Consider the following 19399-nt stretch of genomic DNA (forward strand, 5'->3'; position numbering starts at 1 on the left):
AAAATTATTAGTGATACTCCCCCACACTGCACTCAGGTTGAGAGAATAATTTAAATTGTGAGCTCACTGGAAAGACTACACAAACAAATATTTGAATTGATTTGAATTGGAAAAAATGATTTTTTTATCAAAATTTGGAAAAAATACCAAAGTAAATTATGTTATCGGAAAATATAATTTTTTACTTGGTATTTTACCACTTTAAGTGTGCAGCCATACTCAGTTATGTTTTTGTTTTCTTGCTGAGCGGTTGAGTTGGCTCGCGTCGCTTTGTCGCGCAGATCTAACTGTGATTAAAATCGCATAAATTAATAATATGATCGCGTACAATTAAAAAATGTTTAAGATAAAAGCACAAAAATCTGTATAAATTAAGACCAATATGCTGTGAGCGCAAAATAAGTTAAAATAACGAGTTCACAACTAAGAAAATGGCGGCGTAGCAAACAATAAAAAGCAACGACAACAACAACTCGGGAACAACTACGTAAGCAGCGCAGCTTAATAAACTCTTTTCGGCTGCACAAAAAATTAATCTGGTTTTATGTTTTACTTTTATGAGGCGCGCGCGCCATTTGTATCTGTACATTTGTGTTCGTGTGTGTGCGTGAGTGAGAGAGTGCTAGAAGAAAATACCATAAAAAGGCAACGACAAATACAATAATTAATGCCCTGTTACAATTTTACATTTGTTTACTTTTGTGTGTCAACTTTCGTCGCGGTTGTCTTTTAATGTGATTAACTTGCTTTTTGTTATTGCTTTTTGGAAATAGAAAGACGTAAACAGTGTAAAATAGCTTTTCCACACATTTAAAAGGTGAGCATTATTTTGTTTGTGGCCGCAATTGAGTTTGAAATGTTTTTGTTTTGACACTCGTGTCCTGCTGCCGGCGTCGGCGCCGACTTCGCCATCTGTCATTTTGTATGCTTCTTCTTATACCCTGTTGTATACAGTGGCTGCCAGCTGTTCAGCTCCTTTGTGAAGAGTAGCCATACGCTTCTGCAGGAAATTGGTTTTTGTTTCCAGACAATATGCAGCTGCCTCTGCCTCTGCTGCTGTAGCTGCATCTGCTTATGTAATTAATAAACCAACACGTGTCAGCGATGCGTTATGCTTGAGCGCCGATACTGACGCGTGCTGCAGACAACAATGGAGCTGTGGCAACTCTGGCCGAGCTATGTTGTGCTGTGCTGTGCTGTGCTGATGCTTAGTATAATTTATTCCCCCTGCTTGTTTTACAAAACACGCTCGTCGGCAATTAAATGTTTTGCTGTCATTTACGCATTGTCTTTGGCAGTTCACTTGAAAATTCAAAGCGCATTTACTTTAACTCTTCACTTGGCTGAGCTTTGTACTCGTTGCAAAGCACTCAGATTGCGCTATAAAGCTCATATAAATCAATAGAAAGCGCAGTACAACAACACACACACACATACACAGACTCATAACTCACTTGCCATAATGGGGAGCGACTCTCGCGTCCGCTCAATATGCAGAGATTTGTGTGGGAATCAAATGACTTGACGACGCGTCGTTGCCGTCGCAACGTAACGCAACGCAACGCAAACGACTCCAATGAAGTGTTAGAATTGTCGTTCATGTGGGCGGGGGGGTAAAGTGACAGCTTAGCAAGCGTCGATGTCTTTTCATTTAGTGAGAGAGAGCGCGCGTAAATGGTAAAAGCAGAGAGTACAAAATTGAGAGCGAGAGAACGGCAGCGCGCGCAGGCCATTTAATAAAGTTGGAGCCTTTTTGAAGTTTTTGTGTGAAGCTCGTGTGGAGCGCGTGCTCGCTCTCTCTATCTCTCATATTCTCTGCTGTCTGTCTTTAGCTCTTTATTGGCTTATGCGGCAAACAAAGTGGTTGACTAGCCTGTCTCTGCATATGTATCAGTGTATGTGTGCGTGTGTTTGGATATTTTTTGTATCATACAGCGCACAGTGGAACAACTGCTGTTAAAGGAGGCTAAACAAATGTACTAACAAAAAATACATATATATTTGGAAGTGTTAAAACTTTATTATTAACTGAAGTATTCGATAGATAAACAATGTTTAATATAATAAAATATTTAATGATAGACTTTATTTTATGTTGCAATATGCAATCTGGGAGGTATTTCAATGAAATGAAAATTAAGTCAGTTAAAACTATTTCAAGTTGTAAATTAGTTAAACAACTAAAGTTTGTATGTTTACCCTTGAATTTGAGTTACGTTAATGGTTTGGGCCAAGTTTTACAAGTTTTCCCATGCTAAACACGATTGAATGCAAATTACATACGATCATTAAGTTTTTCCCGCCTCAATGGACTGACCTCTAATTCTTATCATACCGATCAGGGGAAATAAAAAAAAACGATGTCAGGTGGTAAATATTCATAAGGTATCATTTGGATAGATTTCCGTTTTGTTTAAATGTAATTTGGGGCACTGTGCGTAAATTGTACAACTGGAAATGAATGCATTTCTCTCAGGCTTCGCTCCTTCAGCTCTACAGTACGGCGAAATTGTATGCACACGCCTATAATCAAAACGGAGGCCGACTGTTTCGTTTATTAACTAATTTGCCAGCAACAATAAATTGTCAGGCAACTGTTATTGTTTCAATTGCAACAAATTGGCTCGCTTGGGTCTATGCCGCTAGCAGCGAAAACTAAATTGAGAAGAGTTGTGAGTGCGGCAAATTACGCGCACTCTCTCTCCCTCTTTACTCTCTTCTCTCTATCTCTCTCTCCCTCTCTCTCTCGTTTTGAACAACTTTGGTAATGTACAGCAGGAGGACTTGGACTCGAACTTGAGCCGCGTTTTCAATACGCTTTGACTTGCGGTCGCCGTCGGCTCGTGCACGCTCCGCCTTTTTTCGGCTAGTTCTTCGTTTCTTTCAGCAGCAGCAGCCGCAGCCGCCGCAGCGGCAACTTTTTGCGCTGCCTTTTTCATATGCTTTACTTGTTTTGTGTGTGTCGGTGTTAGTGTTGGTGTTACTTTAGTTTGTGTGCGTGCGTGTGTATGTTTGTGCAAAAGAAATTTGCACAGAATTTTCCGACGCGTTTTAATGCCACAAAATCAATTGCAATTTATGCAAAATATATAATTAATGCTCGTTTCAAGTGAGCTTTAGAGTTCTTCATAAAAGTTGCTGCAAAAATCCACGTTTTAAAATGGTAATTTTCATATTTTTGTCACAGTTGTTGCAGATTTTTTTTTTTTAGCACTAAGCTTAAATTTGTGTATGTACGCATGTGTGTGTGTGTGTGAGTGTGCGTGTGACTGTGACTGTATGTGTGTGTGTATGCGTGCGTAGTAGTAAACGCACTTTGCAAGTGGGTGGCAAGTGGTTAGGTACTAAAAAGTTCAATGTACATAACAGTAAATGCTTTCTGCCTGCACTGCCTCCTCTCCCAATTGAACTTTTACAACTGTTGTTGTTGCTGCTGCTTTGTTCGCATTGCTCGCTTTACAACTTGTTCGCGTATTTTGACCAAAAAGCAGAATTGATGGCCGCTTTTGGAGCTGTGCTGCTCTACTCGACGTGAATACGTGCTGACAGCCTTATTTGGTCTGTCTGTCCGTCTCTTCTTCTGTCTGTCTGTCTGTCTGGCTGTCTGGTGCCATATGCGCTACGCATTCGCTTTGCATTAACCGTTAACTGCACGTACAAATATATATAGACATATACACGCTTATGTATGTGGCTGCTCGTCTGCCGCTCGCACTCTCTCTCCCTCTCGCCCACACAATTGACACATCTTCGTCGTCGTGTGTTGCATTTTACTCCTACGAGCTTTTTATGGGCTCTTGCTTGCTCCGTTCTTGGCGTTGCCAGATGAAACCTGAAACAAAACGCAAGACAATGCAATAACAACTACAGCAACAGCAACAACAACAACAACTCCCTTTACAAGCAAAACAAGTTTATACTGCCTGCGGCCATCGTTGCTTTTGTTGTCCTCTTCTCTGCTTTGCTTCTTGCAAGATCAACATCTCCAGTTATCGACAGGCAGCGACACCATCTTACTTTGTTTTTGTTGTCGCTGTTGTTGCTGCTGCTGCTGACAAAACACGCTACCAACAATGTACAAGTACACGAAAACTAAGACTCACTCAGTGGGGCGTGGCAAACCGACAAAAAAATAAAAAAAAATTGAAAAGAAATGTAAGAAAAATGCAGCCAAAAAAAAAAAAACTTTTTATCAGCCTTGCATTTTAGGGAAAGTATGGAAAGCGTCTCATGACATATGCAAAGCACCCGCAGCAGCAAAAACAGCGTATGCCTGACGCTTGAGATACCCTGTAAATAGCTTACAGCCTTTGCTAGTTTAAATACTAAATTGAATATGCTTAAAGATCTACTACCAAATGTAACGTAAAGCTATCATGTGCAAGGCACTGGGTGTTACAGAGCTGTTGTCAATAAATCATGATGTTAAAGCACAGTTTCTATAAAATTGTTATTTTAAAAAAGAACTTTGACTTAGTTAATAATCGTATAAATCAAAACAATTAAGTTTAAGCGCTGCTAGAACACTTTATGTCAAAGTTGTTCATTCTGTTCGGGGTATCTTAACAGGGTGTTAGAAAAAGCCGTTGTCAATAAGTCGCGTTGTTAATGAAGTGTTGCCTGGGCGGTCCCTTTATCTAGCGCACTTAATGACACCCACACTCGCACACACACACACACTTCTACAATATCCCAGTTAAGCACCGTTAATAAACATGAGAACGAGACTCGCTTCATTTGATTTCAGCCGCTGCCACCTCCAACTGCTGGCTCCCCTTGCCCATTTGAGGTCCATGTCCCATTGCCAGTTTGCCATATGAATCTGGCCATGGAGTGGTTGGTTGGTTGGTGGTCGAGCAGTCTTTATCGGGGGTGGCTGGGCAACATCAACTTAGTTGATGTGTTGCCTGGCCTGATAGATTGGCCGTGTTGCCGTTGCCGTTGCCATTTTATTGCGCTCCATTTGGCTGATTACTCATGCCAGTAAACTTTAACGGTGCACAGGGCGAACACATATATAACGAATTTCGAATACACTCACGCAGTTACATATCGTTTATAATTGAATAAATTAACTTGAAAGTGAATATTCATTAAGATTTTGCTTGAAGTGTAATTGAGTTAAAAATGAAAATAAGTCTTATATATGCATTAAATAATTCTATATAATAGTCAAAAAGAAAATGGAAATGGAAATTAAAGAAAATCACTTAAATTTAATGTGACTAATCCCAAAGCCAAGTAGATGGCGTTTCTAATTTCAGATAAATTCTTTGCTGAGAAAGTTACAATTTCTCGACATCATAAGCTGTAAATTTATAGTTTATTTTACTGTGAAAACTCTTAATATGACATACTCATGTATGCCAGTTCCCCTTTGATATTTGTACACCCCACATTTGTAATATAAGACTTATGCTTATAAATATATAAGAGTGTCATACGAGTTCTTATCGTAGCCCATTCAAAAATTATTCAAACTTTACAACTAACTCTCAATACTCCCCCATTGAGTAGCGTATCAACTTTGCGGTCCCTTTGTGCTCTTTTATATGTATTCATGTCTGCATATTGCCTGTGTGTGTCTATGTGTGTGTGTGTGTGTTTAAAGCAATGGTAACCATAATTATTTTTAGTTGCTCAGCGTTTTTGCTGCTAACTTCAAAACCGCAACTCCGCTACATTGTATACACACACACTCATCAATATGTGTGTGTGTGTGTGTGTGTAACAATCAATAAATCTTTCAGCCTGCGCTGCCCTTTGTAATAGTTTTGAATTGTGTGCAGAGTTTCTAATAGGAAAAGGCCGCCCAAGCGTCCAATTGCATTTCCAATCAGTTTTTATGCTCAAACACACACACACACACTTACATATATATATATATGCTTACACGCGCAAGTGTTGTTGTGCTCATTATGATTACTCACTACCCACACCCAGCACAACACCAGCAATTGCAATAGTTTTGCATTATTTACGCCAGGGGGCGTCCTGTGTGCCATGCTTGCAATTAAATGTGCAAGCAACAAAAGACTATGGCAAAATGTACTCATAAAAATGGGTAGTAAACAAGACAAAAAAAGAAAAAATAAAAAAGTAAAACGGGACAAAACAGAAACAAGACAGACAAAACAGAAAATGTTAGCCCAAAATGCAAGCCGGCCGCACGGTTCAACAACATCTGCAAATGCTGCAGCTGGGCAAACGGGGTGTGTGGGTGACAGCAACAACAACAACAACAGAACAACAGCACAACAGCAGCAGCAACAACAACAAATCGCAACCCACATTTGTGTATCGTTCGCAGTTTTTGATATACTACCCTACTACAAACTCTGCTCAGCCTCTGCTGCCGCTGCTCGCTGCTCGCTGCCCGCTGCCATCTGTGCCATTGCTCTCTCACTCTCTTTTTGCGCTCTCTTTGTTTGAACTGCGCTGCTTGGGCCTCTCCCGCGCCTTCGGCTGCACTTTTTCGTTAATTTTCGTTTCACGTCGCATACATAAAAATTCATTAAAGGCAGTCGACAGGCTTGTAAATGAAATTTACTACTGCCACCGTTTTACGTGTTGTTTTTTAGCTTTTGCTCTGCTTTTGCGACGTTTCGCCTCCTACACACACACACAGACACGTTTATGAATTTGGCACCTGCTTCGTTTGGCTGTATTCGTAACTCTTCTCACTCGCCATGACTGATTCTCTCCCTCTCTCTTTCTTTCTCTCTCTGTGTTTGCGTGTACTACGTCTACCGGCCGGGCATCGAGTAGTTAATCGAACAGGTGGCCGTTGCTGCAGTTAGCATGTTATCGATAAATGTTGCTGTCAATCGATTTTGGCATTTAACTGTTTCACCAGAAAACAGTGCATATTAAAGCTAAAGCTCCGTTTTGCTTGCTTCATACTTTTTATTGCTTCCGAGTATTTTGCGGCTTTGTTCTCGCTAATGTTAATGACATGGCCAGGCAGTAGCGCTGTTCGTGACTTTTGTCAGATTTGCGCCAGCGTCGCCGCCTGCCGCTGCAATTTTCAAGTGTATTATGACGTAGCGCCTAGACAAGCCACAACTATAAGCCGCACGCCCTCCCCCTGCCGCCCTTAGCTCAGCCCACAGTCAACGAACTTTGACTTCGTCTCTGCACTATTCTGCCCCTTGTTGTTTGTTTTTAGTTGTGTTTGGTGAATGAAATTTGTAATACGATGCTACGGGCGCACAGTGGGTCACATTTGATACATGCATATAAAACGTTGGCTTATATTTTTTCTATGTGCTTCTAAAAACTTGGCCCAAACTAGTTACTAACAATAATTTGACTCACATTTTTTTTATTTGCCCCAAGTCGTGTTCTAATTTGGTAATGCACCCACTGTGCAGCGAACATCTCGTGCCCTGTGGCAGTTTATTGACTTGCCGCAGCAGCAGCAGCGCGCGCATAAACAGTGTGACCCTATTTTTAGCTAGAGCAACGAAAATTTATGCCCAATTATGCAGATTTCCCATACTCCACACACACGTTGCCACATCTGCTGCACATCTGTTTGCCTACATATTTTCCTAATGCAGTTTTATTTGTTTTTGCAGGAGTCGCTGCAGCTAATTTGGCCAGCGCGGCGAGCAGTAACAGAAGCGCGCCATGCATCGCTCACTGAAGCCGCACGCATCGACGGCACAAGCTAAAAAGGTACAGCCGCCAACAATACCAGGAGATCTACAGCCGACGCCCGCCTCGCCCATTGGCAGCCATCACCAGCCCTTAATACCGATCTACAGGCTGAGCGGGCCACTGCGACACCATCAGCAGCAGCAGCAGCAGCAACAGCAACACCAACAGCATCATCAACTGGACGATGGGATTAGCAGCATGAGCGGCAGCAGCATTGTCTCGTCGCCCTCGCTGGAGGAGGGCGGCTTCAACTTGCCGCGCGAGACGAGCGTGGCGCTGCGCATGAAGGATGAAACGGTTGCAGGCGCTGGCGCAGCAGCAGCAGCCGGAGGTGTTGGCTCTGGGAGCAAACAGATTACGGCGCAGGCTCCGCTGCCGCCCAGCATTGTGGCCTGCCCGCCGCCCGTGTTTTGCGCCACGTTGCGCGAGCCGCTCACCCACAAGGCGGCGGTGTACTATCATCAGCAGCTGGCGCTGCAAGAGGATCAGGGCATTGATTTGACCCAGTCGCCTGGTCGCGATTCGCCGGGCTCCTCGTCGGGCTCGGCCGGCTCTGGGTCGCGGCACAGCACCGCCAGCCTGGACTCGGGCCGTGCCTCATCTTATTTAACCGGCGTCTCCTCGTCGGGCGCTTCTATACGCGCTCCGCTCTCCTCGCCCCGCTGCAGCTCCGTCAGCTCGTGCTCCATCGGCAGCGTCGATCGTCAGCGCAACGATGAGCTTATCATTGACTGGCTGCTCGAGATGAAGCACGAGGAGTACGCCCAGCTGTTCATAGCCGCCGGCTACGATTTGCCAACGATTGCACGCATGACGCCCGAGGATCTCACCGCCATTGGCATCAAGAATCCGCATCATCGCGAGCGCATCAAGCAGCGCATCGACAAGCTGCAGGTGCTCGACAACCTGCCACACTTCGTGCCGGTAAGTAAACAACGAGCCCAACCCAGCAACCCAGCCACCTATCTAACCAGCGACCGGTTCCGCTTCTCTATCTAATCAGCCAAACAACTCGTGATATTTGCATAAAGTCAACTTAGTATAAGTCAACAGTTAGCAATTTGTCAAATTGGCATTAATTGCGGCATACTAAAGGTGAAAATTTCTAGTGATGGACAATCGCCGGCGATCAGACAATCAAAAACATGTTAAGAGCTCAATGAATATATATATTTAGAGATCAAACCTGGGCTAAGCTTACAAGTTTCTCTCCAAGAGATCATCGCAAGCGATCAAAATACGCTTCTCTCCGTATGATAAGTGTTGAGTGGTAATTAGTTACTCGTATCTGTGTCTTCAAACTTGTCGACTCATTAGAAGTTTCTCTTTTTTATGTAGGATGATCTCAGGGTGTGATATGTGTTTTATGCGCGTGACAATTAGTTAGGAGCTAGAATTGTGTTGCCTTAAAACTTGGCTAAACTACACAAGATTGTGAATACATAGAAAATGAAGAAAATGCTCTAGTCGGCGGGAGTATTCGACTAGGATATGCCTGCACCCAAAGCTTTAGCATGCATAACTTTTGTTCTAGTTGCATTTTTTTTTTTCAACATTTATGTGTAGAGGTATTCCGCAAACGAAGCAGAAAATCTGAGCACTAATTAAATTGAATATGAGAGATTTGTAAATGCGCTCACGTATATGTAATTTAATAGCTTCCCACGTCTTAAATATCAATTAATATATAAACATGCTCTGCTCCCCTTTTGCTTTGTAAGATCATCTCATCTCTATTAGCTAGAGATTGTTCCAACTAGTTCGCTTTCTGTGCCTCGTTCGCTTGTTTATTTGTTTTTTTTTTTCTGTTTTTTTTTTCGCAGCTTATCTTTTATATATTTCATTAAAAAGGCATTTGCAGTCGTGCTGCAAAAACTCGTTTCTCACATATTGCGAGCTGAACGCCAACCCCAAACCATAAAAAGCGCCGTCAGCTTACTGTTATTCGCGTCTCTTTTTGTTTTATTATTTTATTTTTATTGTTAATGAAAGAATTTCGTTTAATATGCGCACATTAATTCCCATCAACAATTCATTAAAAACACTCGACTATATAAACAGACAACGAATGCAAAAACACAAACTTCGTGAAGTTCTCTCAAGCTTAACAATTTATTCAGCGAGTTGGCGCCTTTTGCAGGTGACATTCGGCATGGGGCTTACGGATCAGCTAGCAACATTTGCAAGGCTAATGGATCGACGGAGACTTAACATTGAGCACTGACAGATCAAAGCAGTTGTCCATGCCTCTTAATAATTAATAGAACTGCGCTCCTAAGTGCTGTGCAATTTTAAGATTAAAGACTGAACTTGAAAGATAACAAGCCACAATTTAGTAGCAACTCAGTTGATGATTAAGTCATTTTAGAAAACTAGTTTCTAGAAGCAACACAAGTGAAATGGTTAAACTTGAGAGATTACAGCTGAAGTAGCTGACTCTAGGCGTTTATATATATTAGCTTTGCTAATATATAGAGCAAACTTCACATATATCATGTGATTCACCTGCACTGCGTTGCCTTATCCACAGCATTTTTGATGGGGCGCTGACAATATCCGATAAAATACGTGACATAACCGAGTGCAGTGCGATTGTCTTTTCGATATGCATTTCACGTGCAGCCGAAACAAGCCCTCGACACAAGTTTCTCATAGCCAAATGCGGTGCTCAAGCCCTCTTAAAGCCCCATTTTAAGCAGTCACAAAGCATTACAATAAAAGTAACTCAACAAAAGTCAAATATTAATCGTTTCTGATACGTGGCACATTAACAAAGTGACTAGGAAGAAAGTATATATATTATCAGTTGGCTTTATCGCAGAAGAGTGCCGTGCAAGCTACTACTAAATGATGATAACTGTTATCGATTGTTATCGAAATACAGTTTCCTGTATTCAAGCCATAAAATATATATTTTAAGTTGCACATTCATCATTTTTAATGCGCATAAAGAGAAAGAGCTGTATTAGGAGGACTTTGGGCTAAGATGAAATTGGAATAGAGCTGGCTACAGACATGTGTTAAACTGCATATATATATATACATATATATATATATATATATATATATATATATATATATATATATATATAAAGTCGATATCAAGGAATAAATCAACGGAAGTAGCTAGAAATGAACTCTTGAACTATAATGCAGTATCTTATATTTTCCATCTTTTAAGTTTTATCTTAAATCTGCTATCAAATATCTTCAATTTATAATCTTCTATTATCTTTTTTTTTTTCAATTCTTCATTTACTATATCTTGTTGTATTGTATTGTGCCCATAATTTAACTATCGATAATTTAATTATCGATGTATCTATCACTTCAATAGATAGTTCAACTATCGCTAGTTTGCATTGTATCGATAATTTAAATAACATTTATACAGTTATTTTCATAGTTATATTTACGCCAAATAAAATATGATTGCTGTCTATGGCATTTTCTGAGTTTTCAAATTTGATCGATATTTATCGATCGTTTTTAATTTATAGATTGAACAAGAAAGAACTCTAAGAGTTAATACTAAGCAACAGCCCCACAATTATCCATATTTTGATATATAAAAATATCAAATATTCATTAATAACTAGCAATAATAATATTCAATCGATAGTATCGATAATTTGGCACGAAGCAAAGTTGCATAATAAAACATAAAAGAAGATTAGCTGATTGTGAGACTACCATTGGCTTCTGCAACTTACTTTACATATGAATATTGAGCAGTTAATAACGCTCAAGATAATGACATTCTAGAAACTTAAAAATCGGTTCGTTCACAATGCGATAGTCATGCATGTAGCATGGTTTTCACTTTAAAGTCCGCCCTCAATGGCAGCTTTATGAGTATAATAAAAGCGCAGACAATGCAGCTGCCCCTGCCCCAGCCGCTGCCCCTTAGCTAGGTATCCCCTATAATTCCCTAGTTTTAAGTGCATTCGAAGCTTTGTCTGATTCATTGATTTCGTCAGCCTCTAAAACTCAAAACGCAAAGCTCGCGCATTCCCCTTCGCCCACCTGTTCAAGCTGGACTTAATGCGGTCTGTCAGCTGCCCACCTGCCTGCATGCCAAGCGCTTACAAATGCATATGTTGCTGTGGTTGCTGCTGCTGCTGCTGTTGTTGTTGTTGCTGAAATATCATTTATCGGCAATCTATTTGTATCTGTAGCTCAAACTCGAACCACATTCCACAGTTTGTTGCAGCTCTCTTAATTGCTTGCTTCAAATTATAACCTATGGCTGATTGTTTGGCTGCTTTTCAGTTTCCATTATCTGCCAATGGATATCATTTGTTGTTGTTGTTGTTGTTAGCCATTTGTTTAATAACCGCTGTATTTATGCATGTGCCAATATCTCGAACGATTTGCGACGCTTTGAAGCTGTGCAATTTTTCAAAAAATGACCTCAGCCTTTTGCGCTTCGCTTGGTTTTTCAGCCATTAGAAGTTTTCTGTTGCTGTCTTTTATGTGATTTGTTATGTTTGCTCTTTGTATAATGCTGTGTGTCTGTTTTCGCAAGTTGCTTTTAGTGTTTGCTATTGAGAGTTGTTACTTTGCTCGCATTACTCAGTCTTTGACACTCGAATCGCAGAGCTCACCAAAGCTATTGTTATTTCTTCTGTTGATCTTGAACGACAACCTCGCCTTGGGTGTGGCTTCAGGCTTAACAACACTTACATCATGCGCAAATAGTTATATATAATATATATATATAAATATATATTATATATAGCTGGAAATGAAAGTTGTGCGGGGCAGCCTCATTAGCTGAAATTCTAAAAAAAAAATGCGATAAGAAAAACACAAAAAAAAATCTCGCAACCTCATCCGGCACTTTCTTTAGCATTTTTATCTGGCGAAAAAGGAAATAAAGCAAAATTCCTCAAAGTCAAAGGCAAATACAAAAAAAAAGCAAAATAGTTATTAAACAACGTCAACGACATGTCGTTGGCAATCTCTCTGGGCCCGGCTCATGCCTGGCCATAAAGCAAAAACAAAAACCGCAATCAAGCAACGACCTTGAGGCTTAGACCAAGCTTTGGCTGCTGCTCTTGTTGCTGTTGTTGTATTCGCTTTGGCTGCCGTTATTAGACACTCCAAATGGTATTTAGTTTTCGGCCTGACGTACTCATATTTAACTATATACACACACACACACATATATATATATATATAACAATATATATATATCTGTATTTTTTGCGCTGAAAACGAGTTTTTGACCATTCCGCTTTGGCTGGCTGCTGTATGCGGGTCTGTTTTTCGGTGTCATACCATATGCTACCTGCTAATGAGTTTTCAAATTAGAAAACAAAATATATACACATATCTACCATATGAGTATGTATGCATATCGCTGGCATGTCTGACTGACGTTAAATAAATATTGTTTTAAAAGTTTCTGTGGCGTTATATGTCGAGATGCTCTCTACAAATATCAAATTTTGATTAACATCTTTCGATTGCGCAGTCAGCTGTCTCAACTTGCTGATTAGAGTTACAGCTAGAGCTGATGTAGGCAATATGCCTAGAGATAAACAACAAATATACCTCTAGAAATGCTAAATACAAGACAACAACAACAACAACAACAGCGCTGCTAAGGTAAATAGAATTATTGATTTGAGCAGCGTTTGCACTTAAATCATTTTTAGTAAATATAAAAATTTCATTCCAAAGCCATATCCATAGACAAGCTAGAATTCTAAACGCTTATGTATGAAAATCTTTAAAAAGTATTAGTGTTACTTATCAATATTCAGCATAGGTTCTATTATACACAACTTAGTCAACATCAGCTTTAGATGAGCTGAAGATTCCATTTGACTCTCATGCAACACATGTAGCAAATCCCAATTGATGGAGCACTTATAGATGTCATAAGCAATCAAGAGATCAATCCTTATAATTATTGACTTTAACTATATTAACAAGACTCCTCTATGCCCCTGAAAAGTCTATTTGCAATCAGTTTTCAATTGTTGAGGCAAGCGAACTAACAGCAACAACAATTCCATTCGCTTAATTAAATATAAATCAACGCCAATTTAGACAGCAAGCGAAAGAGCAAAAGCTTCAAAAGTTATTAACACGTCAGATGAAAAAAAACAAGTATGAATATGAGCGTAGTAAAAGCAGTAAGCACGACTAACAGATGCCCTGTAAGAAAATAAATTGAAGTCTTTGAGTGCTATATTTAAGGGTTATTAGTGTTGGGGTTTTAGTCTTGGAGAGTATACATAATAATATATATTTTATAGTATATAGTGCATATAATATATGTATTATACAGCTTATCGTATAATAGTTAATTATACTCTACATTTTAAGCACTTACAGCAGCCTGTGCTGCAGGGTGTATCAACTTGCTGTTGATGTTGATGATTTCTGACTGCCTCTCGTTGCGTGTGTGTATGTCTCTCTCTCTCTCTCTCTCTCTGTCTCTGTCTGCCTATGGAAACTTTGGCTACCGTTTAATGGCAAACAGCGACGAGTTTTGTCTCTTTACCCGTTCCTTTATGTTTGTGCTTTGACGCGATTTATGTCATATCTTATCAATTACAACTGATTAGAGCCGCGACGAGCTCATCAGCAGCGGTACAAAACGTAGCACAGGGTAGAGCATAGCTCTGTCTCTACCTCTACCTCTCCCTCTCCTTGCCCCTACTCCTTGTGCCATTGGCCCGCAGCGCTGCGGCTGGTATCAGCTCTTTGGCCTGGAATTAGTTCATGGACAAATTTGTAGCTTGGCTGCCCGCACTCAAGGGGTTATTGCTGCTAATCAAGCGCGATTAGCCGACAGGCAGGCAGGCAGACAGTTACACAGACACTAAAATAAAAAATCAAACTGTTTCTTATGCCCTTTCCCCATATTAACAGGGCTCAATTGAGGAGTGGCTGCAGCTGTTGCGCTTGGAGGAGTACATACAGCCCCTGCTCGAGCAGAACTATAAGACAGTGCGCGATGTCACCCAAGTGACCTGGGAGGATCTCGAGGACATTGGCATTGTCAAGCTGGGCCATCAAAAGAAAATATTGCTGGCCATCAAGCGGGTCAAGGACATTATCAGCGGCAAATGGAATCCCGGCGGCGCCAATGCCTATCAGCAACAGGTAAATTATGTGTTACTTTTCGACATAGGCACAGTAATAAATAGATGCGAGAGTTATATAGCAGCTAAGCGTAACTGGCTAAGATGACGTCAATTGGTTAGATTTATTTAATTATTTTTTTGCATAAGCTTATATCATTTGAGAAACTTCTGATTGAAATTATTATTATTTTTTTTTTTTTTTTGTTTGTGAATATAAATTATTATTTTTAATAAAAAAATATAAATTCCTTAAAGATTTCTTGAGATATTTTTATAAAATATAATTATATAATAAAGTAGTATATTTGTATTTTAATTAAAAGAATATTTGCTTTAAATATATTTTTGTTTATAATTATATTTTTAAAAAAGAAATAAGAAATAATATATAATATAATTATATATTATGAAGTAGCATTTTTTAATTTAAATAATATTTTCTTTAAATATATTTTTGTTTATAATTATATTAAAAAAAAAAATAAGATGTCTTAAATATTTGTTAATATATAATATAATTATATATTATGAAGTAGCATTTTTTTCATTTAATTTAAATAATAATTGCTTTAAATACATTTATGTTTATACTTTTTATAATTTCATAAATTAAAATTATTTGTAAATGTATTTTCATATAAAGTTATTGCAATATATATTTATTTTTATGTTTTTATTCCTTTGAAATAAGCAAGAATTGATTATTTCATTTAAATTATAAATCTTGTGTATTTAAATATAAAGTTTTTTTTTGTTATTAATTTGATCTAATATATTATACATTTTTTTTTATGTATTTTTAATATATTTTAAATTTATTTTCTATATTTTTTTGTTCATTAATTTTGCATAATTTTCTAATTTGATTAAATTTTCCTTTTCGTTTCATAATGATTTAATTAACGGACGCAATTCATTAGGAATACCAACGCAAGCCTTGGCAATTCAATGTGCCCATACCTAGTACGCCATCTTACGTGCCAACAACGCGTGTCTCCTGGGACGACACAAAGATCTATGCGACGAGCGCGAACAGTGTGAATGCCTTGGCCAACGGGCTGAATGGGTGCCACAGAGGGGGCTTGAGCGCTGTCAGTGGAGGCGACGCCTACTACTGCACGGGCAGTAATCACGAGTGCTGCAACGGCAACGACGTGGTGCTCATTAAGGTGGGTGGGCGGTTGGGCGGGGTTGGTCTAGTTGCCTGGTAGTTGGCAAATGTCAGTCGTAGGCGCAGTCGTCCTTGAACTTTAAGTGCCGCATGTCAGTGAGTAACTAATGCACTCTCTCTATCTCTCTCGCTGTCCGTTGCAGGTGCGTCAGCCACGTGGCAAGAGCCTGGAATCGCTCGAGGATATACACGACAACAGCACGCGCAGCCATTTGACCTTTAGCCACTATACCACCACGGACTATGGACATTTTGGGCCGCCCACGACAGCGGCAGCAGCAGCAGCAATGGCAGCTGCGGCCACACTGCAGCAGCAACAGCATCATCAGCTGCTACAGCAGCAACAGCAGCAAGCGGCGGCAGCACGTCTGCTGGGCAGCAATGCGGCAGCCATGGCCTGGCGACGTTCCTACGATGATGGCGACATAACACCCACCAACGATGCCACGCGCGAGCTGCTCTACGAGGAGGGCGGTGGCACTCTGCCACGTCAGCAACGCGGCATACTTCAACGAGCCGTGCTGAATACGATGCCGCCACTGGAACACCATCACTATATGAACGCAGCTGCGGCGGCAGAGTATGTGACAGCCGGTGGCGCTGATGGTGCAACAGTGAGTACCAGTCGAGAGAGAACTCTTGGGACACTCTAATGCCAACACTCGTTTTGTCTCTTGCAGTCCTATTTGAGCGGCAGCCCCTTGACGGGCAAGAAGATTGCGCCGGAGCCACCGCGTCGCCACTGCAGCATACGCAACTCGCGTCAGTTGAGCGCGGATGCATCGCAGCAGGCGGCAGTTGCTGGGGCTAACCAACAGCAACAGCAACAGCAGCAGCAACAGCAGCAGCAGCAAGCGCAGCACATGTTCTATGGTCACACGGCGCAACATTGGCAGCAGCAGCAGGCGGGCGGTGTGAGTGCTCAGCAGCAGCCGATCTATGCCAACTATGCGACCATACAGCAGACAACGGCCGAGATACATTGCGAGAAGTATCATGACAATAAGTCAAATTCCAGCATCGACTCGATTGACACGATACCCTTTGCCAATGAGAACACCGGCACCATCAAGCAGCGTCTGCTCAATCGCCAGGAGCTGCAATCGGGCGGCGGCGGCGGCGGCGCAGCGGGAGCGAATGCTGGACATCATGCGGCCGGCACGCACCTGCATTCCTCCAGCTCCAGTTCCAGTTCGTCGTCGACGAACACCATTGCCAACATAGCGCATTCGTTCCATTCGCTGAAATCTTCCAGTTCGCTGCACGATGCCACAATGGCGCGCAGCGACAGCATGAACAGCACAGCAAGCGCTGGCAGCAGCGCCCTGCATTTGCGCTCACCCACCCTAGACATGGCCAGTGGTACCGGCAGCGGTATCATTGAGTCGGCAGCCTCACCAGAGCCAACAGCAGTAGCAGCAGCTGCTGCACCTGCCACTGTTAACACGGTGCCGCCCAAGGTGTCGGTCAATGTGCTCAACGACATTGGCAATATGTTGGCCAATTTAACGGATGAGCTCGACGCCATGCTCGAGGAGGAGAAGCGAGTGGGCCTGAACATTGACAGTGAGTAAGGCAGGCGCCCGCCCCAACAGCAGCAACAATCCGAATGCAAAGTTTCCTTAAGATGAACGCCCACAACTCGTCCCCCAATTTGTGAACGAGAAACATTCACGTAGTGTAGCTGAATTTTTTGTAAACGTGTATAGTTACGCCGGCTCGACTCGTCGACAAGTTGTTTCTTTGCTGCCAGCGTCGATTTTCAGTTATGTTTTCATATCATTTGTCTAGTTCTTATTGATGTCTTAATTATAATTTAATTGCTTAAGTTGAAAGTTTTGCACAAGTGCATCACACGTAGCTCTAAATAATTGGTCTACTTATGCTACGGCAGATTTATAGCTGAACTAAATTTAGTCGATTACTTGTTAAACTTGAAACCAACGGGGAAACCAGATATGTTTCCCCTACGTGTACAAAGCAATAAATCTATATATATTTAATTTCCAGACAAATCAAATCAATCCAGTTAACTGTCAGACATTCCAAACTTAAGCACTTCAAACTTAATATAATAAATATTGTATATTTATTTTGGCTACTAAGCCGTAGGCTGTAGCATAAACAGACCAATTAGCTAATCTATAAGTTGAACAATTTTACATTGACGAGGCGCCAGTTTTATTAATTATGATAGATCCACACAACATTTAGCTGTGTATGAAATGTAACTCGAGAAACTACAACAGAAAAGCTTTTGAAACACGTATACTTTTGTACTTTCCCTATGAATGTTAACAAAATAAAAAAAAAAACATACAAAAACGACGAATATAAATTAATAGCAAACAATAAAGAATATCTGAAGATAATGAAAAGTAAGCGCAAATTGCATATGTGCAACACTTGCATAGTTAATATATAGCATAAAATATATATAAATATATATATGTATACATTTAATAAATATTTAAACGACAAAATCATTTATATGGCAAGTATTTAGAGGTTTGATACTAAACAGAAAAAGGAAAAACAAAATGAAAATGAAAATGAAACTGCAAAGCACACACACAAGACACAAACAAAACAAAACACAAAACTATTTAGCAAACTTTTCTACTTAAAGAAATTTTTAGTTTACACAAAATGGATTTTGTTGCAACTGAAAATCAAATCAAACTACAAATTTCAATAATTTCCAACTTGAGTTTTATATATATTTTAAATATGTATACAAAACAATACAAAAATCTATATGAATGAATGTATAATTAAGTGTTATTCCATATAAACTATAAAATTCATTATATTAAATATAAAAAAAATTATAAATATATATTTAAAGATATATATTAGCGTTATATTAAGCAAGCAAATACGGGCATCAATGCTAAATTACGTATAGAAATTCCGTGGTATACACTTCTATTGCCTTTCTTTATAATTTACTTAAATAAACAATTTTTTAGAGAAAAATCGATTGTTTTTTGGTTTCGATTCGAACGTCTTCAGTTTTAAAGCAATTTTTTCGTTCGCGCCTAAGTTAATTTGTTTTGGTGCGCATATCATTATTAGTAATTGAAATTGAAAATTATAAAAAAATATACATATACGTATACATAAATGCATATACATATATATTACCAAATGCAAAAGAAATCACACAACATGTAAAGCACATAATGGACAAAAACAAAACGAAAACAATTAAAGAAAATAAAATTTCATAGTAAAAATTTATGAACAAATTTTATTTGAGTGCAAGCGAAATTTGAAAATGCCTAAGTTTTAAAAACTGCGCCACTATTTGTATTAACGAGTTTCATTTCAATTGGTATTTTTTCGCTAACATAACTCGTTTCCATTTGTTTACTCCACACTTGCTCATTGCTCCTCTTTCAACATTCTTACTCCTCACATAACAGCGCAACTAATAACATACTTCATGCTTGTCAAAATC

At 39.9% G+C, this 19399-nt stretch overlaps 1 protein-coding gene across 4 annotated transcripts; it reads left to right on the forward strand.

Annotated features, from left to right (window-relative positions):
- The first annotated feature begins 239 nt into the window (after window positions 1-239).
- Window positions 240-18251, forward strand: LOC111602547 (caskin-2). Of its 4 annotated transcripts, XM_023319694.2 has the most exons (7): window positions 240-487; window positions 774-817; window positions 7581-8586; window positions 14551-14784; window positions 15686-15934; window positions 16080-16550; window positions 16617-18251. In XM_023319694.2, the coding sequence occupies exons 3-7, from the start codon at window positions 7633-7635 to the stop codon at window positions 17508-17510; spliced, it is 2802 nt and encodes a 933-aa protein (XP_023175462.2). In that variant the 5' UTR covers window positions 240-487; window positions 774-817; window positions 7581-7632; the 3' UTR covers window positions 17511-18251. The 4 variants fall into 4 exon arrangements, with proteins under 4 accessions (XP_023175462.2, XP_023175463.2, XP_023175465.2 ...); XM_023319695.2 differs by lacking the exon at window positions 774-817; XM_023319696.2 differs by lacking the exons at window positions 240-487; window positions 774-817 and adding an exon at window positions 3085-3163.
- The last annotated feature ends 1148 nt before the right edge of the window (window positions 18252-19399 follow it).

Source organism: Drosophila hydei, unplaced genomic scaffold (genome assembly GCF_003285905.1).
Source record: "Drosophila hydei strain 15085-1641.00,03,60 unplaced genomic scaffold, DhydRS2 tig00000060-arrow-pilon, whole genome shotgun sequence".
Lineage (NCBI taxonomy): Eukaryota > Metazoa > Arthropoda > Insecta > Diptera > Drosophilidae > Drosophila > Drosophila hydei.